The 21,684-nt window shown below is 36.6% G+C and overlaps 1 protein-coding gene across 2 annotated transcripts in view; it reads left to right on the top strand.

The window, feature by feature from the left end:
• The first annotated feature begins 3,683 nt into the window (after window positions 1-3,683).
• LOC113039818 (metabotropic glutamate receptor 7) overlaps window positions 3,684-21,684 on the top strand; it is a 184,066-nt gene continuing 166,065 nt past the window's right edge. For both annotated transcript variants that reach the window (XM_026197910.1, XM_026197911.1), the window contains exon 1: window positions 3,684-5,092. In XM_026197910.1, coding sequence (XP_026053695.1) covers window positions 4,613-5,092 — 480 coding nt within the window. In that variant the 5' untranslated portion in view covers window positions 3,684-4,612. The remainder of the gene's footprint in view (window positions 5,093-21,684) is intronic.

A 21,684-nucleotide genomic window follows, 5' to 3' on the forward strand; every position in this document is an offset into this window, starting at 1 on the left:
GAGGAGGGGGGGGTAGATATTTTATCTCCAAATAGATGGAGAGTGGAGCCTGGAGTCTGGAGAAAGAGGCGCCTATTGGAGATCCAGAGGCCAGCCAGGATAGTGGCCCATGGTGGATGACGCCGGTGGATTAGGAGCCCAGGATGGAGCAGAGCAGCTGCAGAACCAGGATAACACAGAAGATCTGAAGGCCCAAGGTGGAGCAGAAGGCTAGACGATCGAGGCGGCGGTGGGGCTCTGAAGCCAGAGGGAAGGAGCAGCCTGACAGAGTCAGAGGGACGGAGTGATGAGGCAAAGCCAGAGGAGTGGAGTCTTGAGTCAGCGGATGGTCGATGACTGACCAAAGCAGAGCCAGAGGGACAAGGGAGCTCGGTGGAGGTGGTGAAATGACGGGGCCATGGTGGAGATGAGGGAGCTAGAAGCCAAGGCAGAGCCGATGGGTCAAAGGACCAAGGTGGAGTCCAGGACTCGAAGGATGGAAGCGGAGACAGGGGATCCTCAAGCCAAGGTGGAGCGAAGCTGGAGACTAGGAAGTCCCGAAGTGGATCAGAGCACCCAGATGGTGCTGACTGAGGGTGAGCTGAGTTACTGACAGGCACCAGTGGAGATGGAGCTGAGTAACTGTCTGTTTTAAGAGGAGGTGGGAGAGGGAGGCTGGGGAGAACACAGGAGGGCTTGAGCTGGGCGGAATTAGCGGAGACGCAGGAGAACTAGGAATTACCTCCCCAAATCAGTCTTTTAAATCCATTTAAAAAAATGTCCATTAGTTCCTCCATATGATTCCCAGAAACCAGATGCAGCTCACCCTCAGTCGCAGGAGTGTGGGCGGGGCTTTCCTCCAAATCCTCAATCTCCACTAGTATTCCCACGAAGCACCGTGTTGCCAGCTCACACACCTGGTTAGTCGCTCACTCGAGTCCTAGCTCCGGGGCGATGATTGGCTCTGTCGCTTTAAATGGTGCTGGCTCTTTAATCATGGCAGACTCAAGCTCTGCGGCTGTGGTATTTGCTCCGTGCAGCGTGATGACGGCTGGCTGGTCTCTGGATTGGAGAAGGGCTGGAGATATCCTCCTGAGCGTTGTGCAAAACAGAGCACGACGAACCAGTATAATCAAAAGAGTTATTTTAATAATCAACAGGTGAGAATTGGCACAACCAACACAAATCCAAATGATATCAGACAAAGACATCAGGAGAACACAGGACTTATAAACAGTGAAAGTAATCAAGAAGAACAGAAACAGGTGTAGAGATAAATCAAAAACCATGGAAACAACAAGGCAGGAGAAAGGAAATAAAGAAAACTAAACCAAAACAGATCATACATGTGACAGTAAGAAAGCAAATGAACTTTTTATGTTGAAGTTGGTGAACATTTTACAGTATAGCCATTTGAACAAGACACAACACAACCTCAACCCCCCAGTCCCTCCCCATATTATATTGTACAAAATAAATATATTACTATCCCTTTTCTAGGCTTTTATCATAATTTATTTACAAATATCAAATCTATAGTTTTTGATCATATTAACATTTATATAAAAGTGTTGAAAACTTAAGTGTTGAATTCTGAATACAGCCGTCTGAAAGACAGTGGTTATTAAAATAACAAAGACACCAGACATCAGGAAGGTTAAACAAACAGCAACAACTCATTAATTCTATTTATCATTAAGTCTAATAAATGTCACACAATCAATGAACTGCAGTGTTTTACTTGAAGTTTTGTTTCCAAGAGACTTGGTTTCAGACGATGTCTGTGAAATGTTTTTCTTCAAGCAAATTCATTACAATATTCATAACCTTCTAGAAGCAAAGCAATATATAATCATAGACAATAGGGAATGTAAGGTTAATGTGGGTGAATTCATGAACACTGAATCTATGTCTCTCACTAAAGTGAACTTGACTGCTTCACTGAACAAATCAATATGAATCTGAAGACTGTCTCATGTCTTTGACTAGCGAGACACAGTTGATCAACAACACTACTGAATTTCATAAAATAATCTGCATGAGTCATGTTTCTGCACGCTTGTCCCTTTTGGAAATAAACTTTTTGCCTCAGTCTCTGCCACACATTCACAGATCTACAAAATGAAGTTTGCGTTGACTGAACCTTGTCAAACTGTCTTTTGAGGACACACCGTCCCCAGAAGTGTGCTTAATATGACAAAACCATTCCTTGCTGATGTGCTCAAAGATGAAATGATACAACCCGATCTTATAGGAAAATGTAAGCGTTTAGCTGTTTAAGATAGCTGTTTCATATGAATTTGATTTGATTCATAAAAAAAGAAAATAAAAAAAGCATGAAGTTCCACCACAAACCCCACCCCTAAATGTAACCATCAGTGGAGCATACGATTGTTTGAAAACATACAAATGAGATTGAATTTAGTTAGCCATTCTTTGTTAAAATTTTACGAATTACCATGCCTATTTCCACCATGGAATAATTGGAGTTTATTTCACAATTCAGAGGTTTTTTCTTATTTATTTATTTATTTTTTACTATTTTTTGAGGGGGAGAAAAATAGAATTGTGAGATATTAACTTTCAATTCTGAGAAAAAAAAACAATTGTGATATTAATTCATGTAAGTTTACATCCCTCATTTCTGAATTTATGTCTCCCTTTTCTGACCTTTTCCCTCTGAATTCTGTCAACATCTTGCAATTTTTAATTAATTTTTAGCAATAACAAAATAAATATAGACCAACCCAAAATGTAAGAGAGAGCGAGAGAGAGAGAGAGAGAGCGAGAGAGAGAGAGAGAGAGCGAGAGAGAGAGAGAGAGAGAAAAAAAAAATAACAGTATATGCTTTATTTAAGAACCATTTAAAACACTTTCTATTAGCCAGTTTTCGCCATGGAATAAAATAAATAAATAAATATTAATAATAGTAATTGTGTCATTGTCACATTTCACAATTTTTTATCTCACAATTCTGACATAAATCACTATGGGCAAAATGTGAGGATTAAGGTTTCGGGGTGGTCTGTGTATTTTAGTACTACATTTTTGTGTTGTTGTTCTCATCAATGGTAATTCTTATAAAAAAATGTGGTTATCTTTTAAAGCATCCCAGGTAAATGTATAACGATTCCTCCATGATAAATGTATTTATACTATAAGCCTAATTCCAATAACGTGTGAACTATATCTGGACCCGATGTCTCCAATAGGATAGTGAAACACTTACACCTAAATAATGTCTTAATGACAATGTAAAAAAGCGAATAGCCTACTTGTCTGAGGGTTTGGTTTATGGAATAGAACATCGCTTTCCTTAGCATCATTTTCTCAATGTAAAACAACTTCCCCATCATAATAGAATAGCAAAAGTGTGTGCTAGAGAGAGAGAGAGAGAGAGAGAGAGAGGGAGAGGGAGAGAGAGAGCATCACTAATGTGGCGATAAAATCATGAATTGATGTTGACAGAATTCATTTCCTCTGTCAGCCCCAGTCGCTGCATTCAACAGGAAAAACAATGCGAGTCTCTAGAGCTGGAACATATTCCATATTAACCCACATTAGTGAAAAAATGTCGTGCGGAATACGGGTTTTGTCGGAAAACAGGTGTAAGAATGAGGAGTTGATCCAAATATGGTTAAATGTTTGAGAAGCCTTTCTTTCTCTGTTACAGAGAATGCTGTGGTTAAAATATTCACCTTAAACCCGCATTCAACTGCGCTTTGGAACCGAGAAACTTAGTGAGACCTCCATTAATCGTTGAGTTTAATGACTATATCGCGTTATGATTCGCCTCACATGCAGGAACGTATTTTCTTTGAGGGCTGACCAGGATGAGTAACACGACATCGATCGTGCGTTGAGTCATTTGACAAATCCACATTTGATTCTGGGTGGAGAGAGAGGGAGAGAGAGAGGAGGAGACACGCGGGCTTCCTTGTCTCTTGTGAGGATTTTCGCACCAAAAGACGTATCACCGCCTGAGCTTGCGTTCTTTCTCTCAGATGTAACAAGCACCTGCTCCGAGGAAGGAAGAAGAAGAAGAAGGAGGGGAAAAAAACCTCATCCGAAGTCCGTGATGGGAGGATGTTACGGATATCTCACCTGACATCGATTCTCTGCAACATTTTTCTCTGACCGTTCCACGCGACGCGTCATTCTGAGGGAAAACTTTTTTGCCGCCTTAATTTTTTTAAATGTAAAATCCGTTAAAACTCAGCAGCGCTGGTTTCATAGTGGCGCTATGACATCAGCGTGGATCGGACGCGTTTTAGTCAAATATCGCTGCACTTTAATGCGTTTTGCGTGTGTTTGATTTAAGGACAAATCATAGAAAGGTACTGTACGTATTTGACTTTGTTCTTCTGTCTTTTTTCTTTGTTGTAAAAAAAATATATATAATAATGAGTTAAAAATTGCAGAATTTCTAAGCAACAAGCGGCGCCATACAATGCGCACTTCCCCAAGGAATAACGCATCATTATTGCGCGGTGTTTTTTGAGAAAACCTCAACGTATTCAACAGCAACCGTACTTTGAAAGGCTCTATGGTCGTTATTGAGGTCGCGTCTGTTTTTGTTTACCTATAAATACTGTGAAAAGTGCCTTTTTCTGCGCCCCGACGACCAGGAGACATGGCTTGCTTTCCATGGCGGGTATTTTGGATCATTCAAGCGCTTGTGGATGTGACACTTTCGCAGGAAATCTATGCTCCACATTCCATCAGAATTGAGGGGGATTTGACCCTGGGTGGCCTTTTCCCGGTCCATGCCCGCGGGGTCTCTGGGGAACCGTGTGGAGATATCAAAAAGGAGAACGGGATTCACAGGTTGGAGGCGATGCTTTATGCACTGGACCAAATCAACAGCGACGACGAGCTTTTGCCCAACATCACTTTAGGCGCTCGGGTTTTGGACACATGCTCGCGAGACACGTACGCGCTGGAGCAGTCGCTTACTTTTGTGCAGGCTCTCATACAGAAAGACACGTCGGATGTGAGGTGCACGAACGGAGAGCCCCCGGTGTTCGTCAAACCCGAGAAGGTGGTCGGAGTCATAGGGGCTTCGGCGAGTTCAGTGTCCATCATGGTCGCGAATATACTGCGACTGTTCCAGGTGAGTCTGAGCGCGAGACCCAACTGTAGCCTATCACATGTGCTGGAATGAGTCCCTGCGTCACGGTTTCGTGTCGTTTCACCCCGTATGATTACATGACAGCTGATTTATGAGAACAGATCATGCATCGAGACGCCGCATAAAACAGCACCGCACAATGACGGCTGTGTATGTATAGAAAAGTATGTTGTTTTTTGCAATCAGTAGTGTAACCTAAACAGGTTGTTAGTCATAATCAATGAATCGATAAAGCATCGACTCCTCACACCTGCAGAGTGGCTTTTCAACAGGGTTTATTTCTTTGTCTCTCTATCTTTTTAAAATTTCAAAGTTCTTTATTGATATTGTTTGATGCATCTATTCTATTCTATAATAATAAATAATAGTATATGTTATATATATATATATATATATATATATATATATATATATATATATATATATATATATATATGTCATCTTTGCATCATAATAATATTACACATTTGATTTTTTTCATGAATTCCATTAATGCCATATACTGTAATAATAATAATTATTATATAACAAAATATAACGACACAAATATTATGAATTTCCTCTCTCTATTTCTCTGTGTTCTTCCCCCCTGCTGTTGCTCCAAACAGGCTTGATTTAAAAATATTACAATGAAGTGGATAGGCTTGCTCATTCAAATGAAATTGTGAATTAAGATTCAGCTTTCTAGAGGAAGATTAAACTGCTAGGCTCTGCATTGGGTTATCCACCCGGCTGGTTCATGTCTGCATTGAAATAAATAGTTAATTTTGTTCTCTCTGTTCCCACAACATTGGGAAATTACAGTCAGATTATCTCCAAAGCATGTGTTTTTCTCAGATACAACGTGAGCTGAGAGAACATGTAAACGATCTGAAAACAAATGATTTGGAATGTAAAATAAATTGAGAGCATGCACAAACCCAAGTATAATTAATCAGAATCTATTCTTGTAGGGCGTACATTAACTATTTGCAGTAACCAAAAATGTAAGTGCATCCAAATTTGGCACATGAAGAGATAATTGTATCCTGACCCTTGGTTGTGAAGTGTGTGATTACTGATACAGCAATTAAAACGGTAACAGTCTATACAGTTGCCTGTAATGATGGGAGAGGATTATTCAGCCTTATCTATGTTCTGCATCAGAGATAAACAGGGCTAATGACATCCCACCGGTCTACTAGGATGATTCCAACCTCATTCTTCTCAAGATTTTTTTTTTTTTTTTTGCTCTATTAACCAAGGTTCTCCTTTGGTCTTACACGCAAGAGAAAAGGTAGTTTAACTCTTAACTTACATTTATTTGGTGAAACTTAATGGGGTCTTGTGACGTTGATGAAAAGAACATATTTTTTTGTATTTGATGTAATTAATGCGTTTATGTGGTTTAAGGTTAAAAAAACTTTTTTTATTATTATTTATTTATTTTATTTATTATTTTCACATAATGTACAGAACATTATTTTTGCTCTTCTATGCCCCGCCTTTCTGAAATGTGCTGATTGTTACAAAGCTCATCGCTCTGAAAAGCAAGATGGGCTCTGATTGGCCAGCTATCCAGTGCATTGTTATTGGCCAAATACCTCAAGCATGTGACTGAACTGTAACACCCCTTACCATACTGTGATGCAGTGTCAAATCTTTGGAATTGAGACTTTAGTCTTTGCAACTTTACATATCTTCTTTAAGCAACCAAAAAAATTATAATCACATCATATGAGCTCTTTAAAGAAATGTTCCAGGTTCAGTTCAAGGTCTATTTGTGGACCATCATCAGTTACTACAGAAGTAAGTGATAATCTTGCTTTTTGTAGGGCACTAACAATGGAAGTAAATGGGTCAACACTAAAGATGTTACACCTAATGCAATTCAAGAATTAACTAAAAATGAAACCATAAAGAATAGTAGTTCCACTTCTGCATACAAATAAATAAATAAATAAATAAATAAATAACTCAGAAATGGTCAGTAGATTCCATTATATACAATGAAATGGCAAGAAAAACATTGAGTTAATCATGCTATTTTGAAATGAAAATAGTTTGGAAAATTTACTGTACATAAGTTACTGTACTGTAAAATACAATTTATTTAACATTAATACAAGAAACAAGTGCCCTTTCCAGCTGAATTCCATTGTAGCAATCAGATATGTTATAATAACTATTTTTTTTTTTCTTTAGTAAGTCTGCCAGAATTTTTATTTATATATTAATCTATTTTGCATGATCTTTACAGTAATTAAAGGCCTAAACTGTTTAATGAAATGGAAAATTGCGACATTATTCACATCAAACATCTGTTTAGCACTTTATTGTGAGATTACATTAAATATTCACAACCATATTCAGTTTTGACAAAAGTTGCTCTGTGCACTACAATACATAGATTAAATGGTTGTGTTTTTGCATTAATAATTTTACAGTGATAGACATGAGCTGCAAGCACTCGCATGCGAAACTGCAATATTTATGTCACTTTTCTCCAGCTTTCTACCACACAGCTAATGGCTAGATCTCAAAGATCTCTTCTAAGAGCTTGACTTTTTGCCCTACATGGAGTATTTAGAAAATATTTATGAAAATACACCCGTACACATGGGATGTAATGCCAGCCAGCCTGTGTCACAGACCCTCGGTCGTGAGCATTAAGAAACAAATTTAAAGCCCATGTTATGGCCGGCTAGCCACCTGCATCCTTTCAGAAAACTGTTTGCTTATTTCCCTATGGCCTCGCACTTGCTCTGAATCTCTGACTATTTTTATGTGCTCCAGGGCTGGGATCTCACAAAGCATCCCAGATGGCCACAAGCTCTTTCCGAACGCGATGAGAGTTGATGTGAGGAGGGCAATGCTCTCTGACACAATTCATGAGGCATACAAGCAATTTTTACATTCTCCACCTCAACACATTTTGACTCAAAACACTTGCGAGGCCCCAAATTCCATTCGGTTGTGGCAGAGCTCGTGATATGCTTTACTTTAGCACTTCACTGTTTATTTTTTTAGTGGGGAAGAAGTACAAAGCAGGGCATGGCTTGCAATTGTACCTCAAGTCAAAGGTGTCTGGGTTTTGAGTCAACGTAAAATTGATATAGAAACTATTTAATTTAAATTACTGGTCTTATTGTGGGAAAGCCTGGCACACCTCAGAGAGAGAAAAAAAAAGTAATCGTGAGATTATATACAGTAATCTTCAGATTTTGAGTATGAAGCATTTTATGTAAAATTATAAGTTCAAAAGTTCCACTCTGATATTTAAACTTATATTGTAAAATATGAAATAAAAGTCAGATTTACTAGAAACAAAACTGGAATAGTGAGAGACACAATAGTAGGTGTAAAGTGAAATTGTGAGATGTTAAGTTAAAACCTGTAATAGAATCGTTGAACTTTGAATCCTCTCTGACGTTTAAATTAAAATTTTGAGATATAAGGAGAAATTTTGTGATACTGGAAGTCAAAAATTGTATAATGGCATCATCAGACTTCAAATGTGAGACATCTTCCATTAAATTAAGAGATAAAAAGATTTGTGAGAATTGTGAGATATAAAGTTGTATTTATCAGAAACAAAACTCACATTGTGAAGTATAGATACATTTTGAGATAAAAAGTCAAAAATTGCACAATAGCATCTTCAAACTGGATTTACATCGAATTATGAGATTAAAAGTTCCACTGTGAAATTTAAACATTAATTGATATAAAGTTTAGTTTTGAAATATTAAGTCATATATCTTAGAAACACAACTGCAATTGCAACTGATAAAGATATATTCTGAAATCAATTTGAAAATTGTGCAATTGAACATATAGAATTGGAAGCATCTTCCATCAAATTATGAGATTCAGGCTAACAGTTTTTTATCTAACATGTGTTCCCTGGGAATCAAACCCATAACCTTTTGCCCTGCTAAGACAATGCTCTACCACTGAGCCACTGAGCCACAGGAACACTATATATTTAGGGATAAAGTTACATTGTGAGCTATAGCTGTATTTCATGTTGACGTGAATATAATTATAGTCATATCTGAAATCCAAAGCAGTGCTATTTTGATTGGTCCAATTCAGTAACACCAGTGTTTTGCCATTAAAATGGGATGCTTCTTGTCGTAACTATTCTCCATAGTCTGTAATTGACTATTGATTTCTGATGTGTCACTGGTTTTCTGGCCCAGAAGATTTGCTGCCTTGAGCTCTAGTAAATACAGTATATGTTTGCTATCACTCACTCATAGGCCACCAACATGAAAGTGACAACAGCCACAGTGACAGAAGTCTAAAAATATCAGAGCTGTGGGACTCATTTCTCACAGAAGCCATAACCTACAAACCCAGGAATTCCTCAGTACAGATTTTTACTTTATTTTTATATATATATATATTTATCTAATCATGAGAAGCAGGCATTAAATCCTATGTGCTTCCTAACATTACTGTTATTATTAGTGGTTGACGTGGGTAACACTGTCCATAACAACCTTGAGGCAATTTAAATACCTTGTACAGTACATCAATATGGTAGTCAAATAGTACCATTTGATACCATCAAGGTATTTCCACAGTAACAAAAAGCTTGATATTTTTCCACAAAAAGAGCTTTTTATTGCTTTAGATCATCAACAGATACGAAACAATTTATGAAAACAGTATTTTGGAGTTTAGACCACCCACTAATCTTGTTGGGACAACAGTGCCAGAGGATGCAAGGCCGGGCATGGCGGTGCACGCTGATGGAAGATTCGGCGCACCTGGAGGTCATTCTGCTCTGATAACCTCTTCGCTCTCCTCTTTTTATCAGCCGTCTCCATCCTGTGGCTTCTGATTGGCTACTCCTCCCTTCAAGGTTGGCTTCTTTTCAGCGTGAGAAATCCCAGCCTACTTATCAATATTGGCAGCGTTTGTACTCCTGAGACTGCCAGAAACCTGACTGCAGCTTTTCCAAATTGCACATTTTTGTTATGTAACATGAAATTTGGTGTATTGGAAAATTTACTTCAAAAGAGTCATTTAATATTTTAGGAAATGAGTTTGATAAATGATACTGATTGTTAATATTACGTTGGCTGAAGTTAGAAGGCGTTACCTGGAAATCTGTTTCCAAATGATCTTTTATTCTTAGTTGGGCTCATTTTAACACAAGAATAATCGATTTGATCATACATATAATCACATAAACATGGAGTATTATATATATATATATATATATATATATATATATATATATATATATATATATGGACAAAATAAAATAAAAAAGTTAGTAAAATTTACAAGCTAAAACTAAAACTGCCCAAAAACTAACATAATAATGAAACAAAGACAACAAAGAATGAAACAAAACGAACAAACAAAAACGGGGCAAAAAAAAAAAAAAAAAAAAAAAACATACAAAAGGGAAAACAATACAAAAACAATAGATTAAATAAATAAATAAACTTATCAAATCTAGTTTTTAGGTTTGTGTGTTTCTCTCTCCCACTCTCTATTTTTTTTTTTGTTGTTGTTGTTTGTTTTTTTTATCTAGATTTTTAACTACACTCTCTACTGAGAAATAAGTATTATAGTCACTAAATATGTCTTTGTTGTCCTCTAAAGCTGATTTAAATGTATTTTGGATCATTAGATATGACATGGTGCCGTGGAAGCAGGTCTAAAACCAAGAGGTGTCTTCATACACAGATGTACCGATTCCATTCATGCTGGAAAATTGTGATGCCATACATTTCGTCAACATGTCCCACGAGGCAGGTGTATTTAAATGCGGCATCTCATCATCCATTCCGCTAATCTTAATTCCAAACTTCATAATCACATTAATTTGCTGTATTGCCAGTTGAGGATGAGCTTTAAGTTACTTCCAGCGCTGTCTCTTATCTCCTGTTCAATGCCTGTCTGTGAAGTTGCTCAGCATGAAGCCTGAAAAAATCCTCAGTTGATGTCATAAAGCACGTCTGCCATTGGCTCGTCTCGGAGCTCGTTAAATGAGAGAGTCCCGCTGGGCGAGCTGCCATAAATCATTATGAGCATGGATCTTTTTTCTCATTTAGAAAGCGTCAATGATATACATACTAGTAATTAATGAAATAATTTCTTCTCTCCAATCAATAGATACTTCAGCTCCCTGCAGACTTCGTTGACATTTATCACATTGAAGTGCGACTGATTAATTTGTATTGCCATTACCTCAACATGAGAAGGAATAATTTGTTGGAATGATCTATCGCTCTCACATCAGAAGACGATAGAATGCTAACCAAAAGTACTCGAGTGATGGTTATTTAGTGGAGAGATCACTTGAGATTGTCGCAGGCAGGTTAGCTGTTGGTAATAAATTGTTCTTTGCTTCACCGTGAGGTTACTGTCGATTTTCAAGTGTGACATTAATGTAGGGGGTTTGTGCTCTGAGTGTGACATTGAACTCTTTTAGTAGTGTGAAGTGAGGATGTAGTGCTTTCACTATTGTGAGTGGATTTTCAGACTGACTTTATTGTTGGAAAAAATATATATATACTTTTCATTTATAGACTTTATTTATAACTGTGTTTGAAAATGTATGGTCCAATGTTCAATCAAAGTTATGTAGGGTCTAAGGATTACACAGTATACAAAAAAAAAAAAAAACTTTTTAAAAATTTCTTAAAAACATTTGACACAATGTGTCACAACTAATCTTGAATATGTCACTGTTGCAACACACAAATGTTTTGGCCCCTTTGTTTTATTTTATTCATTTGTTATGGCTTTGTTTTGTATTGTTTTGACTTTTATTTTTATCGTCTTGTTTTGACTATTTTTTTTTCATCTTATTCAAATTAATTTGTTTAGGCTCATTTTGGTCTATTTTGTTTTATCGGTTTGTTTTGGCTAGTTTTTGTTTCATTTTATCCATTTGATGACTTTGTTTTGTGCCATTTTTTTGTTCCACAAAGAGACACAGCTGAAAGGAAATTTGTTGATAAACTTTTTCAATAAATCTGATTTATAGCACACAAAGCTATTGTGTGCTATATTCCATTACTTACGGAATACGTACAAGTCTTACGGACTACTCTTCTGGTGCTATATGTGTTCTGGTTACAGTATGCTTTTTATGGAACAGGTGACCTTATGTAGTATTCTGCTGGAGCCATACAGGTTTCAAATGGGTGAGCAATTGGTTGAGTCAGTCTTTTTATTAGTAGATAGTTGTGTAGCCCCAATAGGGCCTTCATGTTCCAGCAAACAAGAATGGCAGGTCTCACAGCCTTATTTCATAGAGTGCATGAGGGATTTGCTGTAGTAGAGACCTTCAAAACATCAACTAACCATGTCTTTTCTCGTGTAAGTTCAGTTTGAATCAAAACATGTAGCAAAAACAATTCTGAGATAAAGGTTTAAGACAAGCATAGGTGCGAAGCAGAAAGAAAAAAAGTGTTTGGGTGTTACTGTGCTGCACACTTTTATGATTGCAACATTCTTCAGTCTTAAAAAACAAAACAAAAAACAACAAAAAAAACAAGCTATTTATTGACATCCATGGATCCATGAAGAACCTGCAATATCCACACAACCATTCCATTCCACAAAAATGTTCTTTATAAGGGAAGAAGGTTCCTCAAGCTATGAAGAATATTTATTTTAAGATTGGTTCACTAAAGGATTCTTTGAGGAACCAAAAAATGGTTCTTATATGACATTGGTACAAAAAAATATATACGTTTAAGAGTGTATGAGGATTATTTATTCCATTCAAAAGGATTATTTCGATGATGTTACTAATTACAGAAGAAGAACATGAGGTGTTAACTCAGCGGATCACTCGAGGGACTTCCTTGGATCAGCAAGTTTCATTCGACTTGCACACAACCTTGTCAGCTAGTGGAAGTAGGCCTCTTTGAGAGTTACCCGTCTGTGCAGCGGCAAAGATTCACTTCAAGGCACGCTTGGAGGAAATGTCTTGCATGGTTTCCCATAAGCTGTTTGCTGCCAATGTCTACTGACCAGAAACGATGAGAAAATATCTCGAACATACCCATTTTGTTTAGATGTAACAGCTTAGTTGGCTTTTACAATGTAGTGCAATCCAATGATTTGATTTACGTTAATTCACTATCATTTTCCCTCAGAAATGTGCATTTAATGTTGACCACTGGTGCATTTCTAAAGCTTTCTCATGAGTTAAACCACTTTACTGTAAACATAACACCATACCTGCTGCTTCTTTTCTTCTAGTAAAGGAGCCCTCGACTCTCTGACAGATGAGCTGAAGTTTAATTACGGTGCAGGATGATCCGTTTTGGCAGAAGGGATGTGAGGGTTGGCTGCAGCTTTAAGAGGGTTCTAATTATGTCCCACATTCAGATCAAGCGGTAATTAATTTAGCCCTGTCAAAACCGAAAATACAATTATAAACAAATGGATTACCCATCACAAAGACAGCTATGTGCAGAATAGCTAAAACATCTCAACTCTCTCATAAAAGAAGTGTCAAGCCAAGGTTTTGAGAATGAGATATTTAATTCAGACGATTCATGGACAGCATCTCTCACCCCATGAAGATTTAATTATTTATTTGCCTTCACTATTGAAACCATACTGAGGGCGTACTCTCATAAATAACGTCTTTGTTTACATACTAAATATTTAAATTTATTCATTTAATGTGAATGCATAGTATTCCCCTTGATATATATGTATTGTTTTACCCAGTCTCAATCCAAAGTAGCATAAAATGCAGATTATCCGGGGACTCGTCCGGGATTTGAACTTGCGTATAACATGCTATATGTCTTCAGTGACAGTTAAATGTCTCAGTGTTGGTATTATAAATTAGACTAAAATAGTATCTTGTTTATGGGCATCGTCTGACAAATTCATCGGTTGTCGTCATTGAGGCTTCAATTTGACTGGATTTGCACAATGAGACTGATGTTATATGACTTGATGGCGCCTCGCTTCCCCTAACATTGTCTTAAAGAATTACCCAAATGTCCTCTTTTATCTTTGAAACATTGTAAATAGGACAGCTCGCCATCTTATACCATGTCTAGAATGGGAAAGGGGTTGTGATTATTCATTTATTTTTGCATCTACCATCAATAAAACACAAGATATGGAATTTCCTTTGAAGGAAAATAGAATGAAGCGAGCATTTAGCTTTACTGAATAATCAGCTTATGGTTTGAGAAGCTCTTTGTGGCAATTTATATTCAACCCCAGTCAAATCTTTAAGGTTAACAACAGACTTGAGCGAAGGACTAATTCAGCTTTACAACCCCACAGGAAATATGTTGAAAAGTTTTCAGCTGGCACCATTCAAAGCAGGATGTTTAACTGGGCTTAAAGGGGATAATTTGATTTACATTCTTTATTTCTAACAGAGTGTAACATATTTCCTTTTGTATTATTGGATTTTTCAGAGTGCTCTTGGGTCTACTGTTCCGGAAGTACTGAGATTTATTTTTTAAACTTCTCTTTGATCTCATTAACTTCAAGATAATGATATAGGTTCAGTATTTCATACTGTACATTTAGAACCCACTTAAATTGATAATGGGATTTATTATATGGAAAAGTTTGTTGAAAGTTTTGATATATATTTGGTAGTTATGGATACACTTTTCGATAATCTAATTTAGACATTCTACTAACTATAGGTAACTTTGCAACTACATGTCAACTAACTCTCATTCGAGTATTAGTATACTGTTAGGTTATGCTTTGGCTTTGTGTAGTTCGTTATAGAATTCGTTATAGAAAGTTACTTATAGTCAGCAAAATTATTTAAAGTGGACTATCAATTGTGTGTGTTCATAAAAAATAAAGTGCTATCAGGTGTGTAGAACAAAAGCAAGAAATATTTAATCCAACAAGTCACTGAATTTGACAACGACTAAAAGTAGATTGGTTGGTATCATTTTGCAAAGATCAAATTTTTCTACTTAAAATCACTATATATGTTCTGTGCTTTGGCTCAAAAAATCATCCTTTTTAGAACAAATTGTGAAAAAGTCTCATAAACTGACTTAAAGCAGACCACGTTTCAAGGACCTGGGATGAGCATAAAGTGGACTATCAAAATAAAGTGTTACCATACTAAGTTGTATGACCTGAATAAAGTGGACCTCTCAATAATAAAAATATAGAGTTTAGCATAAAATGTTTTTTTTTTTTTTTTTTTTGTGCAGAGCTACCAACTGCTGACATGAGGCTGTGGCAATATGTGTGAAATCTGTCTTTTCTTATATACTTGACTGATGGTTAGAGAGAGAGACAGAAGAAAAAGATTTCAATGCTAAAAAGACATTGAAGAAAATGGGTGGAATCAAACAACACTTAATTTGTTTGTCACTCTTAATGTTATGTTGTAGAAGGTGCCACATTAGATTTTTTGGAGAAATGCTAGAGGAATCTTTTCTTGATATTTTGCATTGAAGTGGAGCAGAAAACAGACTTTGGTTTTGGTTCAAAATTTTGTAAGCTATGTGCTGCCTACATGGCCCAACCTAAATACAGAGTTCTGGCATAGATAAGTCTAACTCAATCTGACGTAATGACATCATCACATGGCACAGCTGATTGGTTCTCTCCTGTATTGGTAGCCAATAAGCTCACTGCTCAACATTCAAATATATGACTAGAGCTTGATGTAGCAGTGCAGCTTGCTTCAGAAACCGTCTACCTTCCCCAGCTCCACCTGTATAGATCTGCTATGAGGTGATTCATGTATGCTATGGGTTTATTTCATGCGTGTTATAATTACTGCAGCAATATTCTTACATATTCACAACAGCATGTTGTAGATGTATTGGCTGTAGCAAGTCTTGGTACTTTCTCTGCTGCAGCAGCAGCGTAGCAGATCTATTCTGCCAAGACCAAATACATTAACATTGTCATGTACCATGACAGAACTGAAATGAACTCTTATGAGTGGTCAGTATGTGTTCACACTACATAGAAATCAGCTCTTTGTGCCCTTACAAATAACAAATAGTTTTTGTCATGTGAAGATAACTTGGTTTGAATTTGATTTGAGTAGAATTTGGTGTTAACTTGTTGCTAAGCTAACAATATGATACTTTGTTAAGCATATAGACACAATGCAATTAATTTATATTCATAATTTTCATATGGTGTAAATGTGTAATAATAAAATTACCTCAATTACTAACTGATCATTAACCTCCATCTTAGACTAATTTTTGTCATGTTGCAATGCATTATGGGATCGCTTTGCCCTCATGCATACATGTTACACAGAAAAACGGATAATATCCTGGCAGAATTTTTTTTTCCCCCAATATTTTAATCAACATTTCTTTCAATCCTTAAAGAAAATACAATTCGTAATTGAAAGTATGGACACAATCAATACAGTGAATTATTGTGCATTACACAGTACAATTTTATTTTCTTAGAGAACATAACCTCAGAAATGATTGTACCTTTTGGAAGAAACTTTATGTCGGGAGTGTTCCTGTGATGCCTAAAATGCTGCCTACCTTGGAAGAGTACTAGTATTTTTCTACACCAGATGTTATTGGGCCCAAATAAAGGACAATTGTAAAGGTAAAGTATGTGTTTAAAACTCCCCGTTCCCTCCCTGTTGAAAATATGCTTGGAAATGTTTTGAATAATAATAAAAAATGTGTTGGGTGACCTGTGAAAGAACTGTACTTAAAACTTTAAGTTTTTAGGATTTAGGATTACAGCGAACTGGAATAATGGGTATGGCATTTTCAGGACACTTGCTAAATAACAGTCTCCCGCTTTTACCTCCGCAGCCCTGCGTCTATCCATCCCACCCGTCTTCCATCCATAGCCACAAACTATTACACAGTCTACAACCTAATCTGCAGCAGCACCTTGTCTGAAACAATCGACATTATTGTTTGCTCCTCACAGTTGGCTCGGTAGGTTGGTGTTATTCAGTCTCTAGCGTAGCCCAGGGTGGCAGTTTTGCTGGCGAAGAGTGAACGGTGCTCTTGTCTGACATATATGTCCAAAGGCGAAGAAGCCAAGTGGAAAGTTGGGATGTGAGAGGCCAATGCTGGTACCAGCAGACAAGAGCGGTGCTCTAGGTGTTCTTGGATTTGGGTTGTCCTGTAGAAATGTGTAATCTGAATGGGCACCTTACGTTGGCAGTGCAGAAGAGTTCTGGAGAACATTGTGGTCTGTCCAAACAGACCCTCGAGCATCAACATAGCATGTCTCTTGCATTTCACTTGTAATTTTTTACAGCATATTGTGACGCTCACTCCAACCAACCTTAGAGGAGAGATTTTGAAGGCAGTGAATGAACCTAAAAAAAACATGCCAATACAAGAAAATGTGCCTTGAAGTCAATATGTAAAAACCTTCTAAAGCTGTCACCATGAGAGTAATCTTTTAAAAGGTACATCTTTGCACCTTATTTACCTCTAAAAGATAACTTTAGTGCATTAATTAGTATGTAAGTACTTTAAAATGCTAAATAATAGCTAGTAATATGTAATAATGGTACCTTTTATATATATATATATATGGGAATTCCCAGGTAAAAAGGATGAAAATAGCACCATTTTACACATATATAATATTTTTATACTGAAAAAAAAAAATTAAATATATAAAATATTTTAAAAGTAAATTAGGTTCAAGTAGATGTTTCATTAGGAATTAGATTAAAAAAAAAATAAAAATAAAAACTGTTTACTGTGATGGCAATGCTAACATGTAATGCTATTCAGATATTTTAGACCTCCTGGGTGACTTCACCTAAAAATACTTGAGTTGTTTCAGTGGTGCAATGCGTTTGTTATAATGAGTACTGGGATATGTTTAAAAGGAGCAGTTAGTATTATTTTTCATTTCATGCTGAGTTTAAATATGTTATAAGATTTTGTTATATTACACCGAATCATTTGTGCAGAGCTTATCTGCATTATTTAAGGTAGACTGGTTCAAATCGCCACTTGTCGGTAGTTGTAACCATTAAGACTTGACGCTAGCGGGTGAAATTAAGACCTCATGGATTCAGTAACCCATGTTAAAATGGGTCACTTTTTAAATACTATTCGAATTGAATTTTATTAGTGTCTGTAGAAGCTTATTAGCATCTTCTGCTAATATACCAGGTTCTTTGCACAAGGGTTGCGTATATCTACATCAAACTTTCAAAGTCCCGTTGACTGACACACTCAATCCTCTTGAACACTGCACCTCTGGCGGTGATAGGGGCTAAGTGGCAAGTGATTGTCCCCAAGTACTTTTTGTTTATATGAATACAACAGTTGACTGAGCTGCAACGTTAGCCTTCTTGACCTGTGCTTGAGAAATGAAGCCTCTTTAAGAAGAGGCTACAATTTTCTCTCCTCAGCGTTTGCAGGGAGAACTGTTCTGGCCGCTCATCTTGACCCGGACTGATTGGGATGCTTGACCGGGCGTGTGATTGGTTGGGGTCTTGGGGAGTTCGTCAGGGGCTAATGATGAGGGTTCATGGAATCATCTACATTATGTCAGGGCATATCGTGGAGCTGCAGGCAGAGTCTAATGACCAGCGGTCCAGAGAGGAACTGCAGTGATGGGAATCACTCGCTCAATTTGTAGCAAATTCTGGAGAGCGCTGAATCATAGATTATGTACAGCTACATGAACAGTCAGTGAAACCTTTGCATTTTGGAGGGAATCTGGCTGAGACTGGAATTCATTCTTCACTAAAAATGAATTGTTTTAGCGCCTGATTCACAAACACGACTACAACAGACGCAACCCATGACGTTTCATGGTGAAACAGCTTGAGTCTGTCCACACTGAAAATGTTGAATGTGTTGACTTCAGATACAGTAAAATCACTGAATAACTACAGTATGTAACCAACTTTGTCAATGGAAATCAATTAGAGGGAATGAATTAGCACAATTTAACCACTATTTTTTTCTAAAATGAGAGAACAAATTAGTAAAACATGGGCATGATTTAGTAAAGCAAGAGAACAATAAAAAAAAAATGTGGCTATGATTTTCGTAAATGAGGGAGCAAATCAGTACAACATGGCTACAATTTAGTAAAACGAGGGAAGAAATTAGAACAATGTGGTCATGATTTACTGAAGCAAGGAAACGAATAGTTCAACATGGCTATGATTTACTATAATTAGAGAATGAATTAATATAACGTGGCCATGATTTATGTAAATGAGGCAACAAAGTAGTACAACGTAGACATTGTTTACCAAAACTAGGTAACAAACTAATACAACGTAGCAACTATTTGCTTCAGTGAAGTAATAAATGAGTACAAAGTGGCCACTATTTACTAAATCTAGTGAACACATTAGTACAATGTGGCCATGATTTAGTACAACTAGGGAACAATTGAAACAACAGGGATGCGGTTTACGAAAATGAGGGAACAAATTAGTACAACATGGCTACAATTTACTATAACAAAGTAATTAATTTATACAACATGGACATGATTTACGTAAATGGGTGAGCAAATTAGAACAACGTGGCCACGATTTACTAAAAGAAGGGAAGAAATCAGTAAGATGATGACCAAAACTATGAAACAATCACCACGATTTGCTAAAATGATGGAACACAAGTTGTACTTTTTGTGTCCATGATAACTACACTAGTCAGCATTCGAAATATATCAAAACCTGTTCATCAAAGTTGTTGCAAAACCAAAAAAATACCTAATGTTGTCCTAGGACAACTTTGATAAACTTTTTTGATCTACTTATTTGATCCAAATATTGACTACTATACAGTGTATTTTTGTCTCTATGTCATGTGGAGGGCTGTGCTACAACATCACAATCAGCTTTTACAATAATGCTCATAACATATTTAAACATATAAAAAATAAAAAAATAAACTGATCACGCGTGTAATATTTTTAAGTAAAACCTTTTTTATTTCAGCTAGATATGGATTATTAGGTGGCTGGAGTAGCTCTGTAGAATCAAGATTTTGAAGAATTTCTCCTTTTACGTTGAACTGAGAAAAATGGTACATGGAATTCGGAACAACATGAGGTAGAGTAAATAATGACAGAAACTTCTTTCTTTTTTGTCTTTTTTTCGGGTGAACTATTCCTTTTAAAATCCATAATGTAATATGTTTGATGAAAAACACAATCTTCTCTCTTAATGAGACTACTCAGCGGAGTGAGGCATACATTTCTCATTTTCCAAAAGTAAAATACTTGACAACCTAGTTCTGTGCTCAGACATTTCAGCTGCGCTGTAAATCTGGTGCCCGAGTCTGAGGGTAATTGTGCCAGAACATGTTACCATGGTAATATTGTACCTAGGGAAGTGGATGACTCTGTGCAATGATTTGAAGTTGCGACAACATGGCACAGTTAATCGCAGTCAATGAGGGACATCGTTTATTTTAGATGTAAAGTGGATTTCAAACGCACACCTGGGTTTTCATTTGGCTGTGGTGTTATTGTTGCAAAACACCATGTTGCTTCATATTTGGGTGATTGCCTTTGACAATCCAGTGGTTGCTTTTACACTAATGCTTTATTTTCTCCCATACTTTTACTACCATGTTTTGCATTTGCAATGCATTTTGTGAAGATTTAACCCTTGTGCCATGCCTTCAGTGTGACTGTACATTTTTCATAGTCATGAAAATAAAGAAAACTCTTTGAAAGAGAAGGTGTGTCCAAACTTTTGGTCTGTCTGTTCTGTATATATATATATATATATATATATATATAAATTATGTTAATAATTCAAATAATTTATAAGTAACAAAACTGAATATGACATTTTGAAGTAGGAAGACTGATAGTATTTTATTAGAGTACATTTTACAGCTTAGAAAAAAAGAAGAAAAAGACATTTACATTGCTACCAAAACAACACACTCATTTTTAAAAAGGACAAGAGATTTTCTTTAAAAATGGCAGTGGTGTTGTGTACGATTGATCTTTAGTTTTTTTTTTTTTTTTTTTTTTATACTCCATGTTATAATTTATATAGACCTCACAGAAATAATCTCTAATTGTATAATATATAATAGGAAATGTTTGAAAGATCCTCCTATTTTCTCCTTCATCTGCATTACATCTTTAGACAGGGTCTAGTCTGGATGAATATTGCTTTGACAAGAACATGGCATCCCACCCACTGATTCAAGAGTGTTGGGTTTCCTCCATTACCATGAGTGGATGGCATTACCATGAGTGGTTTTCCCTGCTGTAACTCCATCGATCACAGGAAGTCCATTTCAATTCAGAGGATAATGTGTTTGAGAGTCTAACCAGTCTATTGTGTTTCTGGTATGAAAATAGGGCATCACGTAGATGTAAGAGTCTCTATTAAAGTATAAAGAGAATGAAAAATCTGCTTTGGGAATTGCAATATCTTTGAAATTCTGGATAAAATGCTGTACAGTAAGGTGCAAACGTCTGAAACCACTAGTGTTTTGCATTTATTTATTTTTTTTACACATTGCCGGGTCACCTTTCTTGTGAAAGCAAACACTTCCCCGGATTGATTCCAGCATTGAACCCGGGTCGTGGACCTACTGTAGTAACATAGCCGGTTTCAATCCCGGGACGAGCGCTGTGTGAACAAAAGCCAG

The sequence above is a fragment of the Carassius auratus genome, chromosome 22, assembly GCF_003368295.1.
Source record: "Carassius auratus strain Wakin chromosome 22, ASM336829v1, whole genome shotgun sequence".
In the NCBI taxonomy this organism is placed as follows: domain Eukaryota; kingdom Metazoa; phylum Chordata; class Actinopteri; order Cypriniformes; family Cyprinidae; genus Carassius; species Carassius auratus.